The following is a 21,915-nucleotide window of genomic DNA, read 5'->3' as shown; positions in this document are numbered from 1 at the left end:
CGAGGACACCCACATGTCCCTAATATTTGTGTAAAGTCACACAAATGTTAGACAAATGTCACACAAATGTGTATATACACAGACCATTTTATTAGGTGTACAACTGACTATTTGTTCAAGTATATAATCAGCCAATGACACGGCAGCAACTTAATCCCTTTAGCTATGTAGACCCAACCAAGACGCACTACTGAAGTTTAAATATCAGAATGCACAAAGAAAAAAGGTGATTGAAGGGACTTGGTGCCAGGCTGACCTGAGTATTTCAGAAACTGATGATCTGATGGCATCTTTAACACACACACACACACACACACACACACACACACACACACACACACACACCTCTGATAAAAATATTCAGTGAGCAGCTTTCTGGTGGCAGCAGCTGTGGCAGCAATAAGGGGAGAACGACCAGACTGCTTTAAACTGTCTGCAGAAGAGCTCCTTAGTGCCTCCTCAGCACTGTTGAACGCCAGTCTACCCAAGTCTTGTTGCTGATGTGCAGGCATCTTCTTTAGGATAAGCCGTCGTGAGGTAAAGCCCAAATAATGTCAGACTGGGTTCTTGAGCGTGACAACTAAGGCTGTTCTGAAGTCAATAAGGACTTAACACACACTAATTATACCTAACAACATAGTGGCCACACTTACCTCCCGGTCACTTTATTAGGTGCATTACGTGTTTTCACAGTGGAGGACAATCATTAAACATGGTAACATGACCGAAGAGGTCAAAGAAAGTACACGTGATCCCTGTGAGATCAACACCTTTTCAGCTCTTGGCTCCGATGTTTATACAGGCAGCTAATCAGAAGACCAGACGTCTTAAAGGGGGGGCTCTAGAGCTGTAGTATTTGTAGCTAACAATATAGTGTAAAGTCTTTGAATAGAAATGAAGCTGCTGCAGACCACAGAGCTGAGAAAACGCAGGATCAGAGGACGCAGACACCGTCCTGCTGTGCCCACTCCTCTGTGATCGAGCAGCGTTTACCCCTCTCATGTGAGTCGGGCTACAGGTGACACTTTCTCCTAAACACATGGGCACTGAACCATGAGTAATATGTTGCTGTGGATAATAAACTGCGTGACAACTTCATATTGTTCATTTTATTTTGTCTTTAGAAAATTCATCAGAGTAAAATACAAACTGTTACTGAGTAAAGAAAACAGGCATAAGTCCATACTGTGGGCTGTTCCACGCTGCACCTCACAGATAAAACACTTCCTGTTGTCCCAAGAAGGCTTACATCCGTTTCAAATGCAGAGACTGCTGCTCCTCTCGTCTAAGCGTCGATGGAAGCGCGTTGAAAGCTCCAGGTAAGCTGCGGCCATCTTTGTCACCGTCACCTGGTTGTTGCACTGTGCAGCCGAGGACCAGTCAGAGGTTCTCACAGTCCGTGTCACTCGTCTGCAGGGCGGAGGCCCAGGCCTGGTCTGATGGGGGGTTCGGCAGGACCCAGCTCTGAGGAACGGATGAACTACCAGGATGATCTACTGCCACCAAACATGTGTCCCATTCTTTTCTGAAACACAAATACGTGGGTGGCAGAACTCATGTTATTAGTCAAACTGCTGGTATATGAATCATAGCTCGTTCTCTTATTGAACAGCTGTTTTTGCCATACGAGTCCTCTCTCTGTCACTTCTAACATTATACATGTGGGAACATTCAAAACTATGATAAATGCAAACACCAGACGCAACTGCAGCTGTTACGTCCCCACACGAGCCTTGCTGCTGCCACTGGAATGAAGAGTGGGAGTAACACACACTTAGTTAGCTCATCATCATCAGTGTGAACACCTCGAGGAAAGCAGAAGTTTGGCCGGTTTGCAGGTCTGCAGCACTCAGGTATGTTAAACACGGTGCCGAGGAAGAGGATGTCAGCAGCTGCTGTCATTCCCAAGCCCTTCATTCTGCAGCGAGAAGGATCATCCACATTCAACACCGCTGCCACGCTTCCCCAGAGTGGACGTCCAGCCAACTCAGGCTGGACGTCCACTCTGGGGAAGCGTGGACGTCCCAGCCAACTCAGGCTGGGACACTGTTGTACTCTGTTCTGCACACACCAACCACTACGCACTTACCTACATGTACATCAAGTGGCAAAGAGCCAACTGGTGAAAGAAGACCAAATACAGTTATACTGATAATATTTATCTAATAGACCACGAACCATGTTTTCATAAGATGCCAGTTTAACCACTGTCAGCCATCCTTCACAGATGGACTGAAGGACAAACGCTGGCATTTCTCTCCCTTCATAGTGATAGTGGCTGCACAGGTTCATCATCGCGTCATTGGAAATAACCTGTACGAACAGTTTCAGTCTGGCTTCAGTTCATGTCACAGCACAGAAACATCTCTGGTAAAAATCTCCAATGATCTTCTGCTTGCAGCTGACTCTGGACTCATCTCCCACTGCATCCTCCTTCACAGATTAGCATCTGTTGGCATCAATGGTTCAGCACTCGCCTGGTTTACTTCTTATCTCTCTGGCCGCTCACAGTTTGTTCAATTACTCCGTCACAGATCAGTATCTACTCCAGTTAATTCCGGTGAACCCCAAGGCTCTGTCCTGGGTCCTTTACTTTTTATCATCTATCTCCTACCCCGAGGTAATATTTTTAGGAAGCATAACATCCAGTTTCACTGCTACGCAGATGACACCCAGCTCTACCTGTCCTCCAAACCCACAGCTACTCTCCCACCCACATCCATTTCTGACTGTTTAAGTGAAATCAAGCTCTGGTTTTCTCACAACTTTCTTAAACTTAATGGCAATAAAACAGAATTTTAATAGGCTCCAGATCAAAACTGACTCCAGTTCCAACCAGTCTTTCGTTATCCATTGATAACTCTGATGTCACACCCTCCCCTCAGGTTAAGAGTCTTGGTGTCATCCTCGATAGCACTCTGTCCTTCACAGCACATATAAATAATATCACTCGGTCTTCCTACTTTCATCTCCGTAATATTAACCGTCTTCGTCCCTCACTCACACCACACAGTACCGCCATACTTGTCAATGCTCTTGTCACATCTCGTCAGGATTATTGTGATTCTGTTCTCTATGGTTTACCTCATAAATCATCCATAAATTGCAGTTGGTTCAAAATACAGCTGCTCGTATTATTTCCAGAACTAGATCCACTGAACATATAACAGCTGTTCTTAAACAGCTCCATTGGCTCCCAGTTCACCTCCGTGTCAAGATCCTGCTTCTCACTTTCAAAGCGCTTCATAACCTCGCTCCTCCATATCTATCCGATCTTCTCCACACACCCTCGCCCCTTCGTACACTCCGCTCTTCCTCAGCTTCCCTTCTGTCAGTTCCACCTGCTCGCCTGACTACCATTGGACTCAGAGCCTTTAGTTGTTCTGCCCCGAGACTTTGGATGCACTTCCAGTTGCTCTCCGGACCACACACTGTCTCACCACTTTTAAATCACTACTCAAAACCCATCTGTTTAGAACTGCATACACCTGATCTGTCTTAGGCCATTTTTACCTGCTCAGTTTTTATATTTGCTTTTATACTTTTATGACTGTTTATGTCTAAATTTTATCTACCATGTTTGCTATATGTACATTTTTCTTATGTTTTTTATGGTATTGTTTACGTGCTACTGTGAAGTGACCTTGAGGGTCTGAAAGGCGCTTATAAATAAAATGTATTATTATATTATTATTCATATTTTCTACACTTTCCTCACAAAGAGCCCAACAGAGAAAGCAAAGTGTACAAAGATGTGTGACGAGCAGACTGACCTGACGTGGATGAGCGCAGGCAGCGAGTGCTCCGCCTGGCTGTAATAGTCTCTGAAGGGCTGCAGGGCACAGCTGCCTGGGAACTCTTCTATCAAACAAACACAACAGGAGTGGATGACAACGCAGTCATACCCTGTGCACGCACACACACGCACACACACGCACACACACGTGCACACACGTGCACAGCCATACCTCCAAACAGCATGGAGTCCACTCTGTGCTTCCTCTGCAGTTGTCGCTCTCTCTCCTTCCTCACTCGGCGCTCCCGCTCTCTCCTCCTCTCCTCCTCTTGCTCTCCTTCCAGCATCACCATCAGGGCCTTCTCCTCTGCCGAGTAAACTACAGTCCTCCTCTTTATCACCATTCTCAGCTGCTCCAGGGTGCTGCTGAACACCTCATCGTTTTGCAACTCAGTCACAATGCCTGTGTGATGGAAATGTATTTTATTATTTATCACATGTTTCAGTAATATCGCTTCTGTGTCACTCAGTTGAATTCATGCGGGACAGCATTTAGTTTCAACTTTATTGCACGCTCAACTAGGCTTCGTGAGGACATTGGAGACACCCAGGGGCCGTGTGGGGGGATTCGACAGGTGGAGATTTTTGTTCCAATATCTCTCAGGAAGTGGTGGGATGAGGCAGGAAGCAGTCTTTAGGTGACACTATCTCTTTCTCTGAGGGGTCAAGGATGACCTGTATTTAAAGAAGTGCTGTGCTTTTCAGTGTTAAACTTCCACGACACCTGGCATAAATGGAGTCACATGTCTCATGTCTGAATCTATGTGTGAGTTTAAACTTCACGCTGGGACGCCTGCACGGACTCTCTCAGATTCCAGGACACTTGTGGAGGCCAGTGGATGTGAGGCTCATGACGCACCTATGAATGCATGGGTACATGTGCCCTGAAACCTCACCTACATCAGGTCAGGTTCCCCCACCTGCACTCTAACAACCCTCAGACTGTTCCAAGTGTCCATAATCCCTGCAGTTGATCTCTTGTTTGTTGGATCAGTCATCACTGATCAATGACCAACACAACAGACCCAAATTAACTGAACTCCTGTCAGCTCTGGCACCTCTCACCTACTTCAACAATAAACACATGTATGTGCAAATGCTGTTCATAGACTTCAGTTCATTATTCAACACAATCATTCCTCAGCACCTCATTGGAAAACTGAGCCTACTGGGCCTGAACACCTCCCTCTGCAGCTGGATCCTGGACCTTCTGACAGAGACACCTCAGACAGTCCGGATCAGTAACAGCATCTCCAACACAACCACACTGAGGACCTGAGCCCCTCAGAGCTGTGTGCTCAGCCCACTGCTGTTCACGACTGTGCAGCAATGCACAGTTCAAACTACATCATCAAGTTCACCGAGGAAACGACTGTTGTGGGTCTCATCAGGAAGAGGGATGAGTCAGCATAGAGAGAAGAGGCGCAACAGCTAACGGACTGGTGTAGAGTCAACAAGCTGTCTCTAAACGTGGAAAAAACAAAGGAGATCACTGTCCACTTAACAGGGATCCTCTGTGGAGGTCGTCGAGACCATCAAATTCATTGGTGGAGAATTTCTCCTGGTCCCTCAGCACCAGCTCCATAACTAAAAAGGCCCAAGAGCATCTCTAATTCCTGCGGAAGCTGAGAAAAGCCCATCTCCCTCCATGCATTCTCACCACCTTCTATGGAGGTCCAATTATCAAGAGCGTCCTGAGCAGCTGCACACTCTGGTATGGTAACTGCACCATACTGGATCACAATACCATACAATGGATAGTGAGAACAGCTGAGAAGATCATTGGAGCCTCTCTTCCCTGCATTACAGACACTTTTTGTACCCGCTGCATCTGCAAAGCCACCAGCATCGTGGAGGACCCCACACACCCCTCACACACACTCTTCACCATGCTGCCTTCTGGCAAGAGGTACCAGAGCACTGGGGCCCTCACTGCCAGACTGTGAAACACTTTCTTCCCCCAAGCCAGACTTTCCCAAAGTGTGGGGCCCGCCCCCTAGGGGGGGGGCGCAGAGCCATTGCAGGGGGGGCGCAGTATGAAAAGGGGAAAAAAAACAAAAACAAAACGCTTGGACACTGCTACCACGGGGCGCCCACACAAACGCAAAGCAGGAGATGAAGCATCGCTGAATATGTTTCCAAACCAACTTCATTCTAAGACAAAGACTAGAAAATATGCTGAAGCAAATCTTCCCTTTGGCTTCACCTGCACAGGTGCTGAGGTAGGTCTCCCTGCAGGGTTGGTTTCCCCTGCATCAGGAGCAGCGCTGGGCTGTTTAAATCACAGACAAACAGGATCCCACAGCTGTTCATGTTTTTGAACCCATTTTGCACAGAGAGGCATTTTTTGAGAAATGTATTGATGCAATGTTGAATATTATTACACAGGAAACAACAACTACATGTAAAATAATCCCACCGTGACGCCTCTGCCTTTGTAAATGGAGGGACAGCAACTGTGTGTAAAACCTGCAGACAGTCAGATTAACAGTATTTTGTCTCTATCTGCCATTCTGCAATTCATCTCATGTAAACAATAACGTGGCCACAGCGTGACGTGAATAAAGGCGCATAACTTTGACGTTGCGTGACGAACTCTGTATTCCTCGTCCACACGGAAACGCAAAACAGGAGTTTAAAAAAATCTCAGTTTTGATTCGAAACGCCGTTTACGTGGACGAAACAGCTGCGTTTTCAAAATCACCCGTGTAGGTGCGGACGCAGCGTAAAAGAGTTAGTAGTTCATTTTATTATTACCTGTAATTTATTGCAGATTACTTGTATTTGCTTAACTGTTTACTAAATGTTTGAGGTGTGAAATAAACCACAATGGAGCAAAATATGGGCGTGTGTGTGTGTGTGTGTGTGTGTGTGTGTGTGTGTGTGTGTGTGTGTGTGTGTGTGTGTGCGCGCGCGCGCGCGGGGGGGGGGGGGGGGGGGGGGGCGGACATTTGTCTTGCAAAACAAAGGGGGGCCCAGCAAAAAAAAAAAGTTTGGGAACCAAACCAAACCCCAAGCCATCAAACTCCTGAACACTGAATGAGTGGACTGACACACACCTACCATAAGCACTTTTTTTCCTCATACACACACTTTTTGCACAACCCACTGTCACTGTTGCAGTGTTGTGACTGCACTGTCCTGTGTCTGTATCGTTCTGTTGTCTGGTGTTGCACTGTTTGTTTTGCAATTTTGGCACACTTGTACTTTATATAGTCTTTTGTTGATTGCCTGTTATATGTAATATGTAGCACCAGGTCTCGGAGGAACTTTCTGACAACAAGGCCACTTGACTTGACCTGCCTCAGAGAAACTGCTGAATCAAACTATCCAGTTCTTTAAAGTAAGAATCTTGAATATATAAGTGGGATACTAGATATTATATAATAAATCACATGTGGAGTCATCATTGTGTAAGGTTTATTCTAAACAATCTACCAATTTTTTCCAGCATTGGTCTCATGTTTGCTTTAACCATATCAGTATAGTCGGAGGCAATTTGTATACAGGAGTATCTGAGACCATTTGAGGACCACCAAAATTGCCACTGTTTGAATAAAGTATAAGGGGACTGTCCTAACATGGGCATTATTCTGCCCATGTCATGTTATGAATTTGCATATAAAATAAGTTTATGATGATTACTGTCCACAGCAACTTTCATGTTGTTTCTCAACTTTTGTGCCAAAGGTTCTATGGCAGTTGTGAACAACCCAGGGCTGAGGGGGCAACCTTGTCTCATGGATCTTTGTGAATAAAATGCGTCCAATATAAACCCATGTGTCAAAACGAAGGCCAAAGCCAATTTTTTCTAATGTCTTAAACAAATAATCCCATTCAACACAATCAAAGGCTATCTTTCATAGCCCTGTTCTTAGTATAAGAATGTAAAGCCTCCTTTTAGCTGAGATTCCTGTGTGGTGATATTTTCATTAGCTGTCTTCTTCATAAAAGGAAGCTAAGGAAATAATCCTCGTCCTCAAATATTCTTTCGTAGCATCCCACCAGACACCCATTTTTGTGTCATCTCAGGAAAAAAAATGTATGTCACCCCTAATCATTATAGCAAATAACATGTCTTTAAGTAAGAACACATTCAAACGCCACCAACGACTTTTGGGGGTCTGTCAAATGTTTTTAAGGCATGGAAAAATTGTCCAACTGTAACCATGGTGAAGTCTGCAAAGCCCATTCAATACTAAAGCATTAAAGACTCCAGCATAAATTAATAAGAAAGATTCAGGTTTGCTGCAACCTGATAGACAGGGGGAGAGTCCACTCTGAGAGTGCATCCAGCTCGAAACAACACCTACTCCCACCTTTCTTGGATACCGCTTCTCTCCGTAGCCTACGCAGCTTCTCCAGGGATCTCAGGATGTCCTGCATCCTCTTCACATCCGCCTGCTTCTTCCTAACTTCACAAAGGACAGAGTCTGCAGCCATCTTCAGTTCCTTCTCCTGCAACACAAACACTGATGTTAGCATTTGGAACAACACCACACAGGACGACAGGCGCTATGACAGGAACAAGCTGTGGCCATAATGAGCCCTCTTCAGAGCGTTTCATTCTGGGCCTCCATACTTGATGCAGCCCTGACACAAGCGCTTTGGAGCACCTCTTGTTTCAGTACCAACCGCTCTTTAAGCTTGCTGCAGTCTGATTGGCTGCCGCTCATAAACACAGTCTTTGCAGCACTATGATCTGAGCCAAAAGTGGAACAAACTGTCCCAAACATGCAGTTGGCGTCATAATATGAAACCCTGGCCATGATTACAGCCACGGGAAGTGTAACAGTTAACTCTTTAAACACGTGGCTGACAAAATCGTTCATACCTTTTTCTTCTCCTCCACTTCCTGCATCAGTTTCATCCTCCATTTGTCTACAGCGGTCTCTTTGAGAGACCTGCGCTCTTCCGCGTCTTTCTCCTCCGTCTTTGCTTCTCTCCTGGCTCTGAGTCTGCGGAGCCTCCTGCAAGCAGCCCGGGACACTTGAGCCTTCAGCTCACCTAACCGTGAGGTGTCGGCGAGAAGTCTGGCTTTGTCCGCCAGCTCTGCCTTGATGTCTAAAGCCCTTAAGTATGAGTGCGTCCACTGACCGTCACCGTGCAGAGAGTGAGTCAGAGTGTGACAAAGGTCTTCCAGCCGTGAAATGAGCTGAGCTGCCCCGTACAGAGCCTGTCTGAGGGAGGAGATGGAGCTCAGTTGCGGCGAGTGCTGGCTCTGTAGCCTCCCGCAGCTCTTCTTCCCTGTGGCCTGTAAGAACTGTCTGACCCATTTCGTGTCCTGCTTCCTCTGCCGGGTCACATCATCGTCCGGATCCCGTGTCGCTACCGGGCCGCGGTGCTCCGTGTGGCTGCGATTTGACGCTAGCTCACGGTCACAGCGAGGAGCGTGAGGCCGTGTTTGGAGTTCCTGTGGGGCTCCGCGGATGCTTGGGAGTGGCACGTTCAGGAGGTGTCCGGGGGGTGGGCAGCCGAAACCAGGCGGGGGCACAGAGGGGTCAAATCCATAAGGCTGGGCAAAAGGTGGTCCCGTGAAACCCACACCGAAGGGACGAGCGTCGTAAGCCGGCGGAGGCGTCCACGGTGGAGCCGTGAGGTCCGGCTCCCGCGCTTCGTGAAGCCCGGGGTGACTGTACTGCGAGTGCACATAGCGGCTGTTATAGCCCGAAGTGTCTGAGCGGTACGAGCTATCCATGGCCCGGTAACAGTCACCGTATCCTTGAAGAAAACTCGGAACCACACCGCTGAAACAGAACAGTGCGCGGCGATTTTCTTCTTTAGTTCTTGATGTTTGTGTGGTAACCAACTTGCGGCTGCATCATCGCCACCTACAGGCGGAAATGTGGGACTCAGCCACTCAGGGGCCGCATCCTTCGACGTACATGGCCTTCGCAGGCCGGAAGTGCGAGGTTGTTAAATGATGGCGTTTGAACCCTGCATCCCGGTCCAAACTACTCTGAGTTTATTAAGGCTGTTGTGTTTTTAACATGTTTGTATCTTGTTGTATTTAATCTGAACTAGTCCATAAAAAGCCAGTGATCACTGTCGGCCTCTCTCGGTTTTAGTGGCTCAGTTTTTAAAACCTTATCCTTTTAAAACCTCAAATATGTAACAGCCCATGCAGTAGTATATTAATGACTAACCTCGTATTGTTGATGGATTATCACAGTTGTTCTCCTGACTGAAGTTTGGTCTGTTAACAAGTGAACTGTCAGCTCATTAAGACAAATGCTAAAGTCCGTTTGGCGCGACTCCACCAAACAGAGGCAGGAAAATAATCAAGCTTACATTAACAGTGCAATAAATCCTGCTTGTGCCGTGATATTCAGGGCTGAAAACCTATATGTCAGCTTGTTCTGTTTGATATATTACTGACTTTAAATATCCATAAAATCTTTACAATCTCTGTAAGATTAAAGTCAACTTTTGAAAGGCTTTAAAATCAAGTAGAACCTGAACCGCGTTAAGTTACTAACATCACTAATGTCAGATAACTTTGCCTACATGTGGCCAATAGTAATGGTTTAATGTTCTTCTTAAAACATTTGTTTCGCCGCATAAATGAGTGACATAAAACTGAGTACTTACTATTAAAAGCTTACTTTTCTGCCGTGCTATGAATCCTGGGATAGCGTGGACAACGAAGGATACACCCGACCCATCTTCAAATCCGGGGAATAGGAGGACACATTTGTTTTTGTTGTTGTTTTTTTGCAATGCATTTATTGAATAACAAAAACACGGCGCAGTGCAGACGTCACAAACAGACAAGTGCAGATGAAATAAAGAAGTACAGAAAAGGACAAACAGTAAAAATAAGTAAACTGCCGAGCAAAATTACATGAAATGTGCAAAGGGTTAACATTTAGTTTTTCGATATTCTTCATCTGCTTCTGCAGCAGCCTTCGTTGCCTCGCTGTGACATAATCAGCTTTCAAATCGGTCCGAAAGATTCGCCCCCTGAATTGGGAGACGACACTACACTTCATGTTTGAAAAACATCGTCACAGATTCACTCTTGCTGTTTTGCTTCCACCGCAATAATATCACGCTTCCTGCACAGCTTTCTCTCTCTCTCTCTCTCTCTCTCTCTCGTTGTGCTCCAAGAACAGTTTACCATCAAAAATCTGTTTTCTGCATGATTTGCTTATTTATCGGTCTACTGCAGAATACTTTTAAGGCGGTTGGCTGCTATAAAAAACAGGCCAAGACAATCTCCTTCATGTTTTTCTGTGTTTTATCCTCATCACTGCAGATAATACAAACCTGGAGCAGTTACGCCATGTTTGCGTTAGATAAATTAGATTATTAGCTTAAAAGGAAACAGCAGGGGGCGCTGCGCTGGAAGCTTTCGATTCATTCTTCATTAAACCAATAGAAGAAGTGGCGCGGAGGTGAACGCGGCAGCCAGGAGCTTTTACGGAAGTGTGTGAAAGCAGAGTCACATGAGTAGGCGGCCGCTTAAGAAACAGTACCCCGACATGGACCTGGAGTCTCGAATACGGTGACTGACGTCCACGGGTAGCACGGGAACAGCAGCGTCACGGCGTCTCGGGCCGCGGTGAACATCTGTGGTAAGTCATTTAGCCGGTGCTCTCGTGCAGTTAGCCGCGGAGCTAAAAGCAGGTAGCCGCGGCGGGTGGTGTTTTCTCCCCGAACCTCCCCCGGCCGAAGCACGCCGCCATCCTGTGACTGCTACTTTGTGTGTCCACAGATGGACGAGATTAAAGTGTCTCCGGACTACAACTGGTTCAGAAGCACGGTGCCACTGAAGAGAGTGAGTACACAGAGCTGCTCGGCCCACTGCGTCATTAAGGAAGTACACACTTGTTATGTCCTCTCTGTGCCTGCGAGGAAAAACAAACTCTCATGCAGTTAGAAGCCAGGTTACTGTTTAGTACAGGTGCATGGCGGAGGCGGGCTGGAACCGAAACTATGATCCGAGCTCACCGAGGCCTTCTGCTCCACTGAACCACAACATGAAGAAAAAGCCATTTTTATTTAACTTTCGTGCTGGATTGAGCAGCATGAAAACAAAAATGTCAGTAGGCAGTCTAGAGTTTGCACATGTAGTTCGACTAATTACAAAATGATTGTTAAATATTTTTGCGAGCATACCCTGGAGGAGTCGGGGAGAGTTTACAGGAAGTGGCATTAGAAACACAACTTTGAGGTTTTTTTAACGTCTGTCCTAAATTACAGACCCTGCTTTTGATGTAAGACAATTTAGACTTTTTTCTTTAATAGTTTTTAAATGCTCATGTTCAAATTGACCACGGACTTTAAAGTGGGGAAAGGTGGGTGGATAGGACTTTAAAAGTAAATGTATGTGATATATGAAGGTATAATTTCAGAATCATCATCATCCATGTCTGAGTTTTCAGAGATGACTGAGCAGGAAACGCTCTAAAAACGTTGTTTGGAGCTGGAGTTGTTTATGTTGTTATACGTGTGTTTCTGACATGGCAGTGTATTTCATTTTGAAATGTCATAGTGATTGTGACAGTGCACATGAATACATGGAGGGTTACACGTGGATGCACAAGCATTCTTGTGGTCAGATCACCAGTCGTGTGCTCGGTGTGACCTTTGGCACTGAACATGACAACATCTCATATGATCCACAGGATTTTGGTGCAGCCGCATTTGAGTTGCACCACAAACTAGTTTTACTACATTAGTACATTTAGTACATTAGTACTACTATGTACTAGTATGTACCACGTTTCCCCCGTCCATGTGTTAGAGCTGCTCTTCATCACGACATCTTCTCTTTAGTTCCAGTGACACTCCTCCAGGGAGAGTCACAGCAGCTTAGTTCTGCTCACACTAACACACTGCTGTTGGTGGTGCTGTCTGAACATGGGTTCACTCTGTCGCCGTGCCAGGAAATAGTTAGGCTCCAAGTGGTTAGTCTGTGAGCTACTGAATGCCTGGCTGTCCTCAGATCTGGTGTGCATGAGGCTTTCTGCCACTGCAGACTTCCTGCTTTGTTGTCATGTGAGCACTGAAGGCTTCTGTCCTTAACACATGTTGGTCAGTCAGCCATCTGTCACATGGTCACATTTATACTGATGTTGTGTGCAGTAGTCACAGGGCCGCTGCTTTCAGCATCACGTGCTCTGACAGCTAAACTAGGGCGGCATGGACGATAAAAAATCTTTTGTTTCCAAGCTTCATTTAATCCACAGCTGTGCAGTGCCCATATTTGTGCAGTAGAGAGTAAAAAGTGTTCAATTTCAATTCAATTTTATTTGCACAGTGCCAAATCACAGCAACAGTTGCCTCAAGGTGCTTTATATTATAAGGTAGACCCTACAATAGTACATGCAGAGAAAACTCCAAAAATCATATGACCCCCCCCCCCCATAAGCAATCACTTTGGTGACAGTGGGAAGGAAAAACTCCCTCTTAACAGGAAGAAACCTCCTGTAGAACCAGGCTCAGGGAGGGGCGGGGCCATCTGCTGTGATTGGTTGGGGTGAGAAGAGAAAGACAGGATAAAAGATGGTCTTAAAAATTATATATTTTAAAATAAAATAATTAAAGACACTACCCAAAAATGGGTTTTAATCTAGTTTAAACCAAAGCACTCCACTGGATTCAGCTACACTTTGGACAGTGTTTCTGGAATGCAGTAGCTAGCGAGCTGATTGGACACCAAAACAGCCAATCAGAATTTGTGTGTGTGTGTGTATGTGTGTGGATAATAGCAAACACTGAAATACATTTCTTGCAAGCAGCAATGAATTTTCTTCACTCAAAATAATTTTCTCCTCAAAATGCAACATTTGTATTTGCAAAAATTATGTAGGCGCACTCAGAATAGAGGCACAAAAATAACAGCATATACTGAGGCATCCTGCTGGATAGAAAGTACATGCATAGAAAAATGCTTGGGTAGAGTAGAAGCAGTCCGTTTACCGCAGCATATATGTAACATGAGCCAGGCCTGCAGCACTCATCATTCTGTATTTAGTGAACGCTGTAATAAAACTCCAACATGGATACATGTAGTGAGCATTTAGTCACAGATGGGCGGCACGTAGAATGGCCAACAAAGAACCTGGCATCACATTCACGGTGAATGATGAAATGAATATAAAATGTACAAAAATCAGAACATATAATGAATGTTTTTGAAAAACAGAGATGTGACTGAATGGGCTCAGGAAACGGCAACTGTAAAATGTTTGGTCTCCATCACAACCTTTAAGAGCTGCAGTCTTTCTGTTGGCATGTTGTTTTAAATAGGCAGCTGGTCTCTGTCATGTGTTTCTCTCCTCAGATTATTGTTGATGACGATGACAGTAAGGTGTGGTCACTGTACGACGCTGGGCCAAAGAGTGTCCGCTGTCCCATCATCTTCCTCCCTCCAGTCAGCGGCACAGCAGAGGTGTTCTTTCAGCAGGTGCTGGCTCTGACGGGCTGGGGCTACAGAGTCATCTCGGTGAGCGATCCCAGTGGACTATTGTGTGCAGTAACTCTGCACAGGATAGTCTGCCTCAAATTTCTTTGGCAGTTCTTTGAATAACATATTAAGTCCAGTTGCTACTGGAAGATGAGACGCTCTGCCACAGTAGCACAAAGCCTCAGTCGGGATTAGGAGTGGGTTTCGATAATTGATTTTCCGATTAAAATCAATTTTACCTTGGATAAAGCAATATCGATTCATTCAATCCTGAATCGATTTTTAAATATAAATGTATTTTGCCAGAAACACCAGAATCTCAGGTTAAACTACGGGTGGGCGGCAGAAACTATATAAATCTGGCCCACGGATTTTGACTATACAGCTCTACCGCGATAACGCATGTTGATGGTGTCATTAAGCTGCGCCTGTTTTGGACGAAAGCATGGGAGCGGCTGCAAGCAGTATCATCTGCAAATTATGGCGGGCGACAGTCACAGCAAAGAGATGAAGCACTTTTGAAATATGGGGAAAGCCAAAAACTGCGCTTCCTCCAGTTCCGTACCATCGATTCATTAATGCTGAATTCTCCTCTCTATTCCCATGTTGTTGCAGTATATTAATGACTAACCTCGTATTGTGGATGGATCATCTCAGTTGTTCTCCTGGCTGAAGTTTGGTCCGTTTACAGCATCCTGCTATGCGATTGCATTTGTCCCTGACCACCAGACCCCCACGTTAAATTTTATCGAGTGGAAAAAAAAGTTAGCGTTCATCCTCCAGCTTCACTGTTTATATTATGCTAACATAGCTGTGTAGCTAGCGATCACGTAGCACATCATTATATACCAGGTAGCCCAACTTCAGTAACCCTACAAACGCCACTGCTGTTTAGTTTCCTGTCTTCATTTATGTTGGAAGTGACAGCAGAGCTGTACGTTTGAATGCTTCAGAAATCTCTCAGTCAGAACATGCTATGTCATGTTTAGGTGGAAGCTAGCGGGTACCGCATAAAATCGGTTCGAGGTCAGTGAGCACAACCAGAATTCATACATGAGGCGCACTGTCGATCTTTGAGAAAATTAAAGGCTTTTGCCCCTTGTAGTGTGGAAAACACGTTATACAGAAGAACAGAATATATCACGATGTAAGTCGTTACCGCACATGCTTCAAATTATACCTCGAAATGGATTTTAGGTCCTATCGCCCAGCCCTAGGTTAAACCTCACAAAACCATTTCATCAACCGGCAAACAGCTAAAACAGTAAATGAGAGCAGGTGAGCGGATTCAGCACAAACACAAAGCGTGGACCTGACGCATCAGGTGCATCTGTGAGCCGACAGCTCACAGATTCTGATGCTGCAGGTTTTGTCACTTTCCGACCAACATTCACTAAACCAAAAGATTCAAACTACACTTCATGTTTGATAACATCGTCATGAATTCCCTCTGACTTCTGCTGCTTTGCTGCCACCACGGTAAAGTCCCTGAACAGCTCAGTTTCCTGTTTTCTGCATTATTTACTTGCTAATTACCCACCAGTCAAACATCGCTGTCCACCGCTGTTTTTTTGTTTTTGTTTGTTATTTTTTTTAATGACTTCCAACAACAAAGCCTCATTTCTGCTGTGTCATACTGAAGAAATACAAACTTTTTAAAATTATGCCAAATTGCAAAACGCTCAGCTGTGTTTCTAATCAAACCTCTGTAACTTTGCTCTGCTTCACTTCAGCAGCATCAGGTAATATTCAGATGTTGATTCATGGTTTTCTTTCATTTTTGTTCTACAGCAGAATGTTTTTAAGGTTATCTGTTATAAAAAGCCAGGCCAGGAAAATCTCCTTCATGTTTTTCTGTTTTATCCTCAGTTACTTTGACACAAGGCCTCTGCTGTGATGCTCACACCTCTGATGAAGTCTCACAAGTGTCAGTACTGATAAATGATCAGAATCATATTTCTGAATGTCTGAGTTAAAATTGGATCTAATTGAGTCGTGGATCGAATCGGGACCTTGTGAATCGGGATCAAATCAATTCTAGAAATCAGTGACGATACCCAGCCCGAGTCAGGAAGTTGTGAAACTGTGGGAGTGTCTGCCGCTGAGTCAGGGACATGATGGACCTGCTTGAAATGTTCATTGCTAACCCCACACAGTTTGTTCCAAGTACAAACTTAATAACCAGATAATGGAATATGCCTGACACCACTAACTGAATGTGATGGCGTTGTTTTGGTGCTGTGATTTGCAGCTGCAGTATCCGGTCTACTGGGATCTCATGGAGTTCTGCGATGGCTTCAGGAAGCTTCTGGATCATCTGCAACTGGATAAAGTAAGGCCGTACTTTGTGTTGACGGTGACTGATCTGTATGTAGACCAGAGTTGTGATTATGCTACAAACGGTTATTTTGACAGTCAACTAGTCACTGATTATTTTTGCGATGAGTCGACTAATCAGATCATCATCCATTGGACGTACAGCTTATTGCACCAGCAGCATCTGCTCTTATATAACTATCATTAGCTTACAGCTTTAAGTGTGTAAGGTCTGTGCTAACTAACAATAAAGACAAGATGATAGTTTATTATCATCTTGTCTTTATTTAATGAAATTTGCAGATTGTCTCTCTGGAGGTTAATAAACTCAGCCGTCTGCTCCTTGCTATCTAAAATATAACAGGACACTGAAGTAAACTCTCGACCATCTCACACTTCAGTTTAATCAGTTTTCTGTTAGACGTTTATTCAGCTGTGTTTAAACTTTAATCTCAGCCAAACCGATTTATTCAGGAACAAATAAAACACTGAAAAAGCCAAACAATAACATTTTAAGTTATCTAAATGACTTCTGTATCAAGTTTAATCTGAGTAGCTAAAGACTGCGCAGAGTCTGAAAACGATGTGCTGGGAGTTCACTGTTCTTGCCGGCTCTAAGGAGCCTTGAACCCCGGCTAGCTATCGAGCTGGTGGGTAACAGACGTCTCCGAAAACATCGGAGCGCTTTTGCAAACATGTGATGTCTTGATAAACCGGGCAGATATTTTAATTTTACACTGCTACATATTTAAGATATTAGAAAGATATTTAAGATATTGCAAAATATCTTAAAAGTTTATTTCATGACCCAGAAAGAGTAATATTAAAACTAAGTAGCTGCCACCATTGTGGGAAACTGGAATTGGCTGGGCCGTGCTATGAATTGTGGGATAGGTTGGGCCACGAAGGACACACCTGAGCCATCCTTCAAATCTGGGGGAAAGGAGGACGCATTTGGATGAGTCTTTGAACTTGGATGGCCTTTGTCACGTCACTGTAACGCAGGGGTCCCCAATCCCAGTCCGCGAGGGCCGGTGTCCCTGCAGGTTTTGGATCTCACCCTGGGTCAGCACACCTGAATCACATGATTAGTTCATTACCAGGCCTCTGGAGAACTTCAAGACATGTTGAGAAGGTAATTTATCCATTTAAATCAGCTGTGGTGGATCAAGGACACATCTAAAACCTGCAGGGACATCGGCCCTCGTGGACTGGGATTGGAGACCCCTGCTGTAACGTAACGGCCTCCAAAAGATGCGGCCCTTAAATTTGGACACAGCTACAATACTGCTTCTTCTGCTTCTGGAGACTGCTTCTTCTTCTTTGGCATTAGACGGCAGCTGGCATCCTTGTACATGCAGTGCTGCCATCTCCTGTTTCAGTCCGTTATTACACTCTTAAATCCTGCTACTTATTCCTGCGTCTTTCAGGATCTTACAAAGCTTCAATTTAGCGACTATTAAATTAGTCGTCGACGATTTTGATAGTCAACGTGATCGTGACTGGTCGACTAATCGTGGCAGCCCTAGTTGTGATCAAACAGTCCTCCCACCTCCTGCTGACAACTTTACCTCAACCGTGGTCAAGAAAGAGAGGGCTCTGACTGCACTGGGCTCTGTAATAATCATTGTTTTTAAACTGCACTGTCACCTTATCTCAGTAAGAACTCATAAATGCCTACACACAAACAATATTATGGAAGGCTGTCGGGTTTTGAAATCCCTACATGCTGGTGTCAGTCAGGCTTCAGTCGGCTTTGATCCCGCTCAGTGGATTTGGCCAAAGCACTAGAACCGCAGCTTATGAGTGCGACCACCCTGACCGTGAGCTGAGAGCAGAAACGGAGGTCATGCAGAACTCTGCCAGGGTCTAAAACACAGGTTAGGCTAATGAGCAGTGTGCTTCAGGAACCACCACAGTGCCCCCTTGTGGGGAAAGCAGTTCCAGCACTCTGCAGATACTGTGATAGAAAGTGTGTGTAATGGAATCCATTCACACCAGAGCAGAACTGCTGACAGTGGCAGGCGTGTGGATGTAATCATGACATGAATATGGATGCAGAGCTACATCTGAATGGCTGGAACTGCGACCTCGTGAAACCTGCTGTTGGACACCGCTGGCACTCGCCATCATGGCCACAGTATGAACAGATGTTAACCCAAAACTAGGACAGCTTTCACTCATTCCTGCTGGTTACCGTTCACATGTTGTTTTTAACTGAACGTGTATTAAGGTGCAGAGCTCACGGCCGGTTCGAGGTGTGCCTCGAGTGTGTGACGGTGTTGCTGTGACTCTTCAGGTACATCTGTTTGGAGCATCTCTGGGAGGATTCTTGGCTCAGAAGTTTGCTGAGTATACACACAAGTCTCCCCGAGTGCACTCGCTCATCCTCTGCAACTCATTCAGCGACACCTCCATCTTTAACCAGACATGGACTGCAAACAGGTGCTTTTGATGGATGGATGGATGGTGGATGGATCAAAGTGTTTGGTCAATTTCATGTGTGTTGTGTTGTCCCTCAGTTTCTGGTTGATGCCAGCGTTCCTGCTGAAGAAGATTGTTCTGGGAAACTTTGCAAAAGGACCTGTGGACCCTAAAATGGCAGATGCAATTGATTTCATGGTAGACAGGGTAAGTGTGTGCATGTCTGTTACTTGTACAGTGTTGTTACCACAGAATACCTTACTGCTCGATCAGCTTTTCCAAGGCAGAGATATTTCACTTTGCTAAACAGTGTTCTTTCAGGCTGAAGAACAGGACCATTTTATTAAGAAATTGGAAAATAGGTGCAACAATTATACAAATATATACAGAAACCCAGTATATGAGGCTGAAACGCAGTGTATACAATTCTTAAACCTCAATATTTGATTTGAGCACCTTTTATTTATCGACACAGCCTGAACTGCTGCCGACAGCTTTCTTTAAACCAGTGCAGTGACATCCTTGTGCTCCATCAGCCGTGTCTGAATAGAGCCAGAGGTGGGTGGGTGACCCTCCGACTGCCCACTGTGAACACAGCAGTGTAATCTTGTGCACCTCTCTCCTGTCTCCCCTCCTGGTCCCGCAGCTGGAGAGTTTGAACCAAAGTGAGTTAGCATCGCGACTAACGCTCAACTGTCAGAACTCGTATGTGGAGCCACACAAGATAAAGGACGTTGCTGTGACCATCATAGATGTAAGTGTTAAAGCAGAGTTGTCATGAAGTATAGCAGAACCCATTCAGCTGCTCCTGTCACCTGATGTGGTGTTTCTTCTGGATGTTGAGGTGTTTGATCAGAGCGCTCTGTCACTGGAAGCCAAAGAGGAGATGTATAAGCTGTATCCTAACGCCAGAAGAGCGCACCTGAAAACGGGAGGAAACTTCCCGTACCTGTGCAGGAGCGCTGAGGTCAACCTCTACATACAGGTAGGCTGTTTCTTCCAGGTCTGTTTCCTGTGTAGCACTTCTCCACAAACACATTCTAGCCGAACTCGTCTTCTGCAGGCAGGATAGTCTGTTGCAGCTTTAGATGACGGAGGATGATTTTCATGTTGGATGAGCTGTGCTCGCTCACTGATCATGTCGTTGTGTGTCGTACGCTGTCAGCTGACATTGTTTTAACTTGTCTACAGATTCATATGCGCCAGTTTCACGGGACAAGGTACGCTGCTATAAACCCTGCCATGGTGAGCGCTGAGGAGCTGGAGATGAGCAGTAACCAGGACTCTGAAGACTACCAGTGAGCTGGCATCCACAGCTCGGGTCTTTCTGAGCAGATTTCACAGGACGCTGGCAGATTTTCTGTGGAGTTCAACAGCTAACCAGCACGTAACCTGAGATTATTTTTTATTGAACACATGAAGCAATATTTTGATTAAAGAAGACCTGGACACAAATGGGACTTTTGCACTGCGCTTTGCTTAAAAAACATCTAACACTCTGCCTTATGTGGAATGATTCTGTCACTTGTACTGCCTGGACTGTGTTCACGCCTGTTTGGGACGGAGGATAAAGTTAACACCACCAGCAGTAAACTGGTGTCATGTTAATAGGAAGATGAACAGAAGGATTCATGGTGTATATCTGAAAATGTTTGTTTAACTCCTTAAGATAAAATGACGTTTTTGTCCAGTGTCTTTGTCACATGTGCAGCTGTTTGTTTGTTTGTCTCATGGACGTGAAAATACACTTTACATGGTTTCTGTACAATGTGAGCAGTTGGACTCTTAAGTGACACAAATGTTGTGGACAACTTCAGGCGTCACTAATGCACAGAGCTTTTCTAGCTCATCCCAAGCCATGAAAACGTTATCATGTGGACTCTGAAATCACCCGAGGATGACGCAGTGCTTCTCAGCCTGGGCACATGCCGAGTCAGGAATCCATCCCCGTGCAGGTCTGAACAGTCCTCTGTGGTGAAGTCCAGCAGCATCTGATGTGGAGCAACCTGAGGCCTGCCCTCTGCCTAACAGTGCCTTATAGCATTTTTATAAACCAGACATACTTCTACACTGAAATCTGTGCAAACACTCATGGTGCTGTAAGTAGACCTGCAGGGAAAAGCACATTTAGTTGGTTTTTATCAGATCTGACAGGTGGCTGACCAGTTTCATGTCCCACTGGTCAGGGTTGAAGTTTATCCTGCCCCCCACCTCTACTTCGATCTTTTTTTCAAAGTAACTGCCTGAAAAATGTCATGAAGCGACGTGGCGGGATTTGCTTCTAAAAGGCCTGCAACACAGTAAGTGCTGGGAGTAGTGGTGCTACAGTCACTGTAGCAGGAGACGCATCCCTGTAGACGATTACACTTTGAAATAAGCACGTTTCAGTGACAATGGCAGCTACAGCCACTTAAGGTGAGGCTGTGAAGTCAAAGTGTCAGCTGTCTAGATGCTGTAAATACAGTTGGGTCCAGAAATATTTAGACGGACATTTTTCTAATTTGGGTTCTGTACATGATGAATTTTAAAATGTGGAGCTAAAACATTTCTTTGTAACCCAATCGCTTCGTTTTAGGCGCTCAAAAGTAATCGGACAAATTATATGACAGAAAATTGAAATTTCTAATACTTGGTAGAAAACCCTTGAAGTTTTTGATTCATGGACATCAGCAGATGCTGGGTGTCCTCTTTTGTGCTCTGCCAGGCCTTTACTGCAGTTCCAGTTGCTCTTCTTTTGTGGGCCTTTCTGTCTGAAGTTTCCTTTCAACAAGTGAAGATCAGGCAATCGACGCCTCAGAATTCTGTCACATTATCAATAAACACCAGTGTGCCAGTGCCACTCACTACCATGCATGCCCAAGCCATCACACTGCCTGAACTGTGTTTAAAGGGGCTGTGGCATGTTCTGGATCATGAGGTTTTCCACGCCATCACTCGGGTAGATTGATCTTGTCTTCATCTGCCA

At 45.2% G+C, this 21,915-nt stretch overlaps 2 protein-coding genes across 3 annotated transcripts; one reads left to right on the top strand and one right to left on the bottom strand.

Annotated features, from left to right (window-relative positions):
• Nucleotides 1-1,094: 1,094 nt before the first annotated feature.
• Nucleotides 1,095-11,066, bottom strand: pdcd7 (programmed cell death 7). 2 transcript variants are annotated; one of them, XM_040005132.1, is made up of 5 exons: nt 8,631-11,066; nt 8,116-8,254; nt 3,969-4,199; nt 3,774-3,861; nt 1,095-1,525 (listed from the first exon to the last, which is right to left on the bottom strand). In XM_040005132.1, the coding sequence occupies exons 1-5, from the start codon at nt 9,492-9,494 to the stop codon at nt 1,381-1,383; spliced, it is 1,467 nt and encodes a 488-aa protein (XP_039861066.1). In that variant the 5' UTR covers nt 9,495-11,066; the 3' UTR covers nt 1,095-1,380. The 2 variants fall into 2 exon arrangements, with proteins under 2 accessions (XP_039861066.1, XP_039861067.1); XM_040005133.1 differs by lacking the exon at nt 1,095-1,525 and having other exon boundaries at nt 3,817-3,925; nt 3,956-4,199.
• Nucleotides 11,067-11,222: 156 nt separating this feature from the next.
• spg21 (SPG21 abhydrolase domain containing, maspardin) lies at nt 11,223-20,652 on the top strand. Its single transcript, XM_040005134.1, has 9 exons — nt 11,223-11,373; nt 11,514-11,576; nt 14,088-14,249; nt 16,462-16,542; nt 18,826-18,971; nt 19,049-19,157; nt 19,597-19,704; nt 19,795-19,935; nt 20,142-20,652. Exons 2-9 carry the CDS (start codon nt 11,514-11,516, stop codon nt 20,250-20,252), a joined length of 921 nt encoding a protein of 306 aa, XP_039861068.1. The 5' UTR covers nt 11,223-11,373; the 3' UTR covers nt 20,253-20,652.
• Nucleotides 20,653-21,915: the final 1,263 nt, after the last annotated feature.

The sequence above is a fragment of the Simochromis diagramma genome, unplaced genomic scaffold (assembly GCF_900408965.1).
Source record: "Simochromis diagramma unplaced genomic scaffold, fSimDia1.1 OVJJ01000085.1, whole genome shotgun sequence".
NCBI classification, from domain to species: domain Eukaryota; kingdom Metazoa; phylum Chordata; class Actinopteri; order Cichliformes; family Cichlidae; genus Simochromis; species Simochromis diagramma.
The sequence above is the reverse complement of the archived record's forward strand: the minus strand, read 5'-3'. Positions and strand labels throughout refer to the sequence as shown.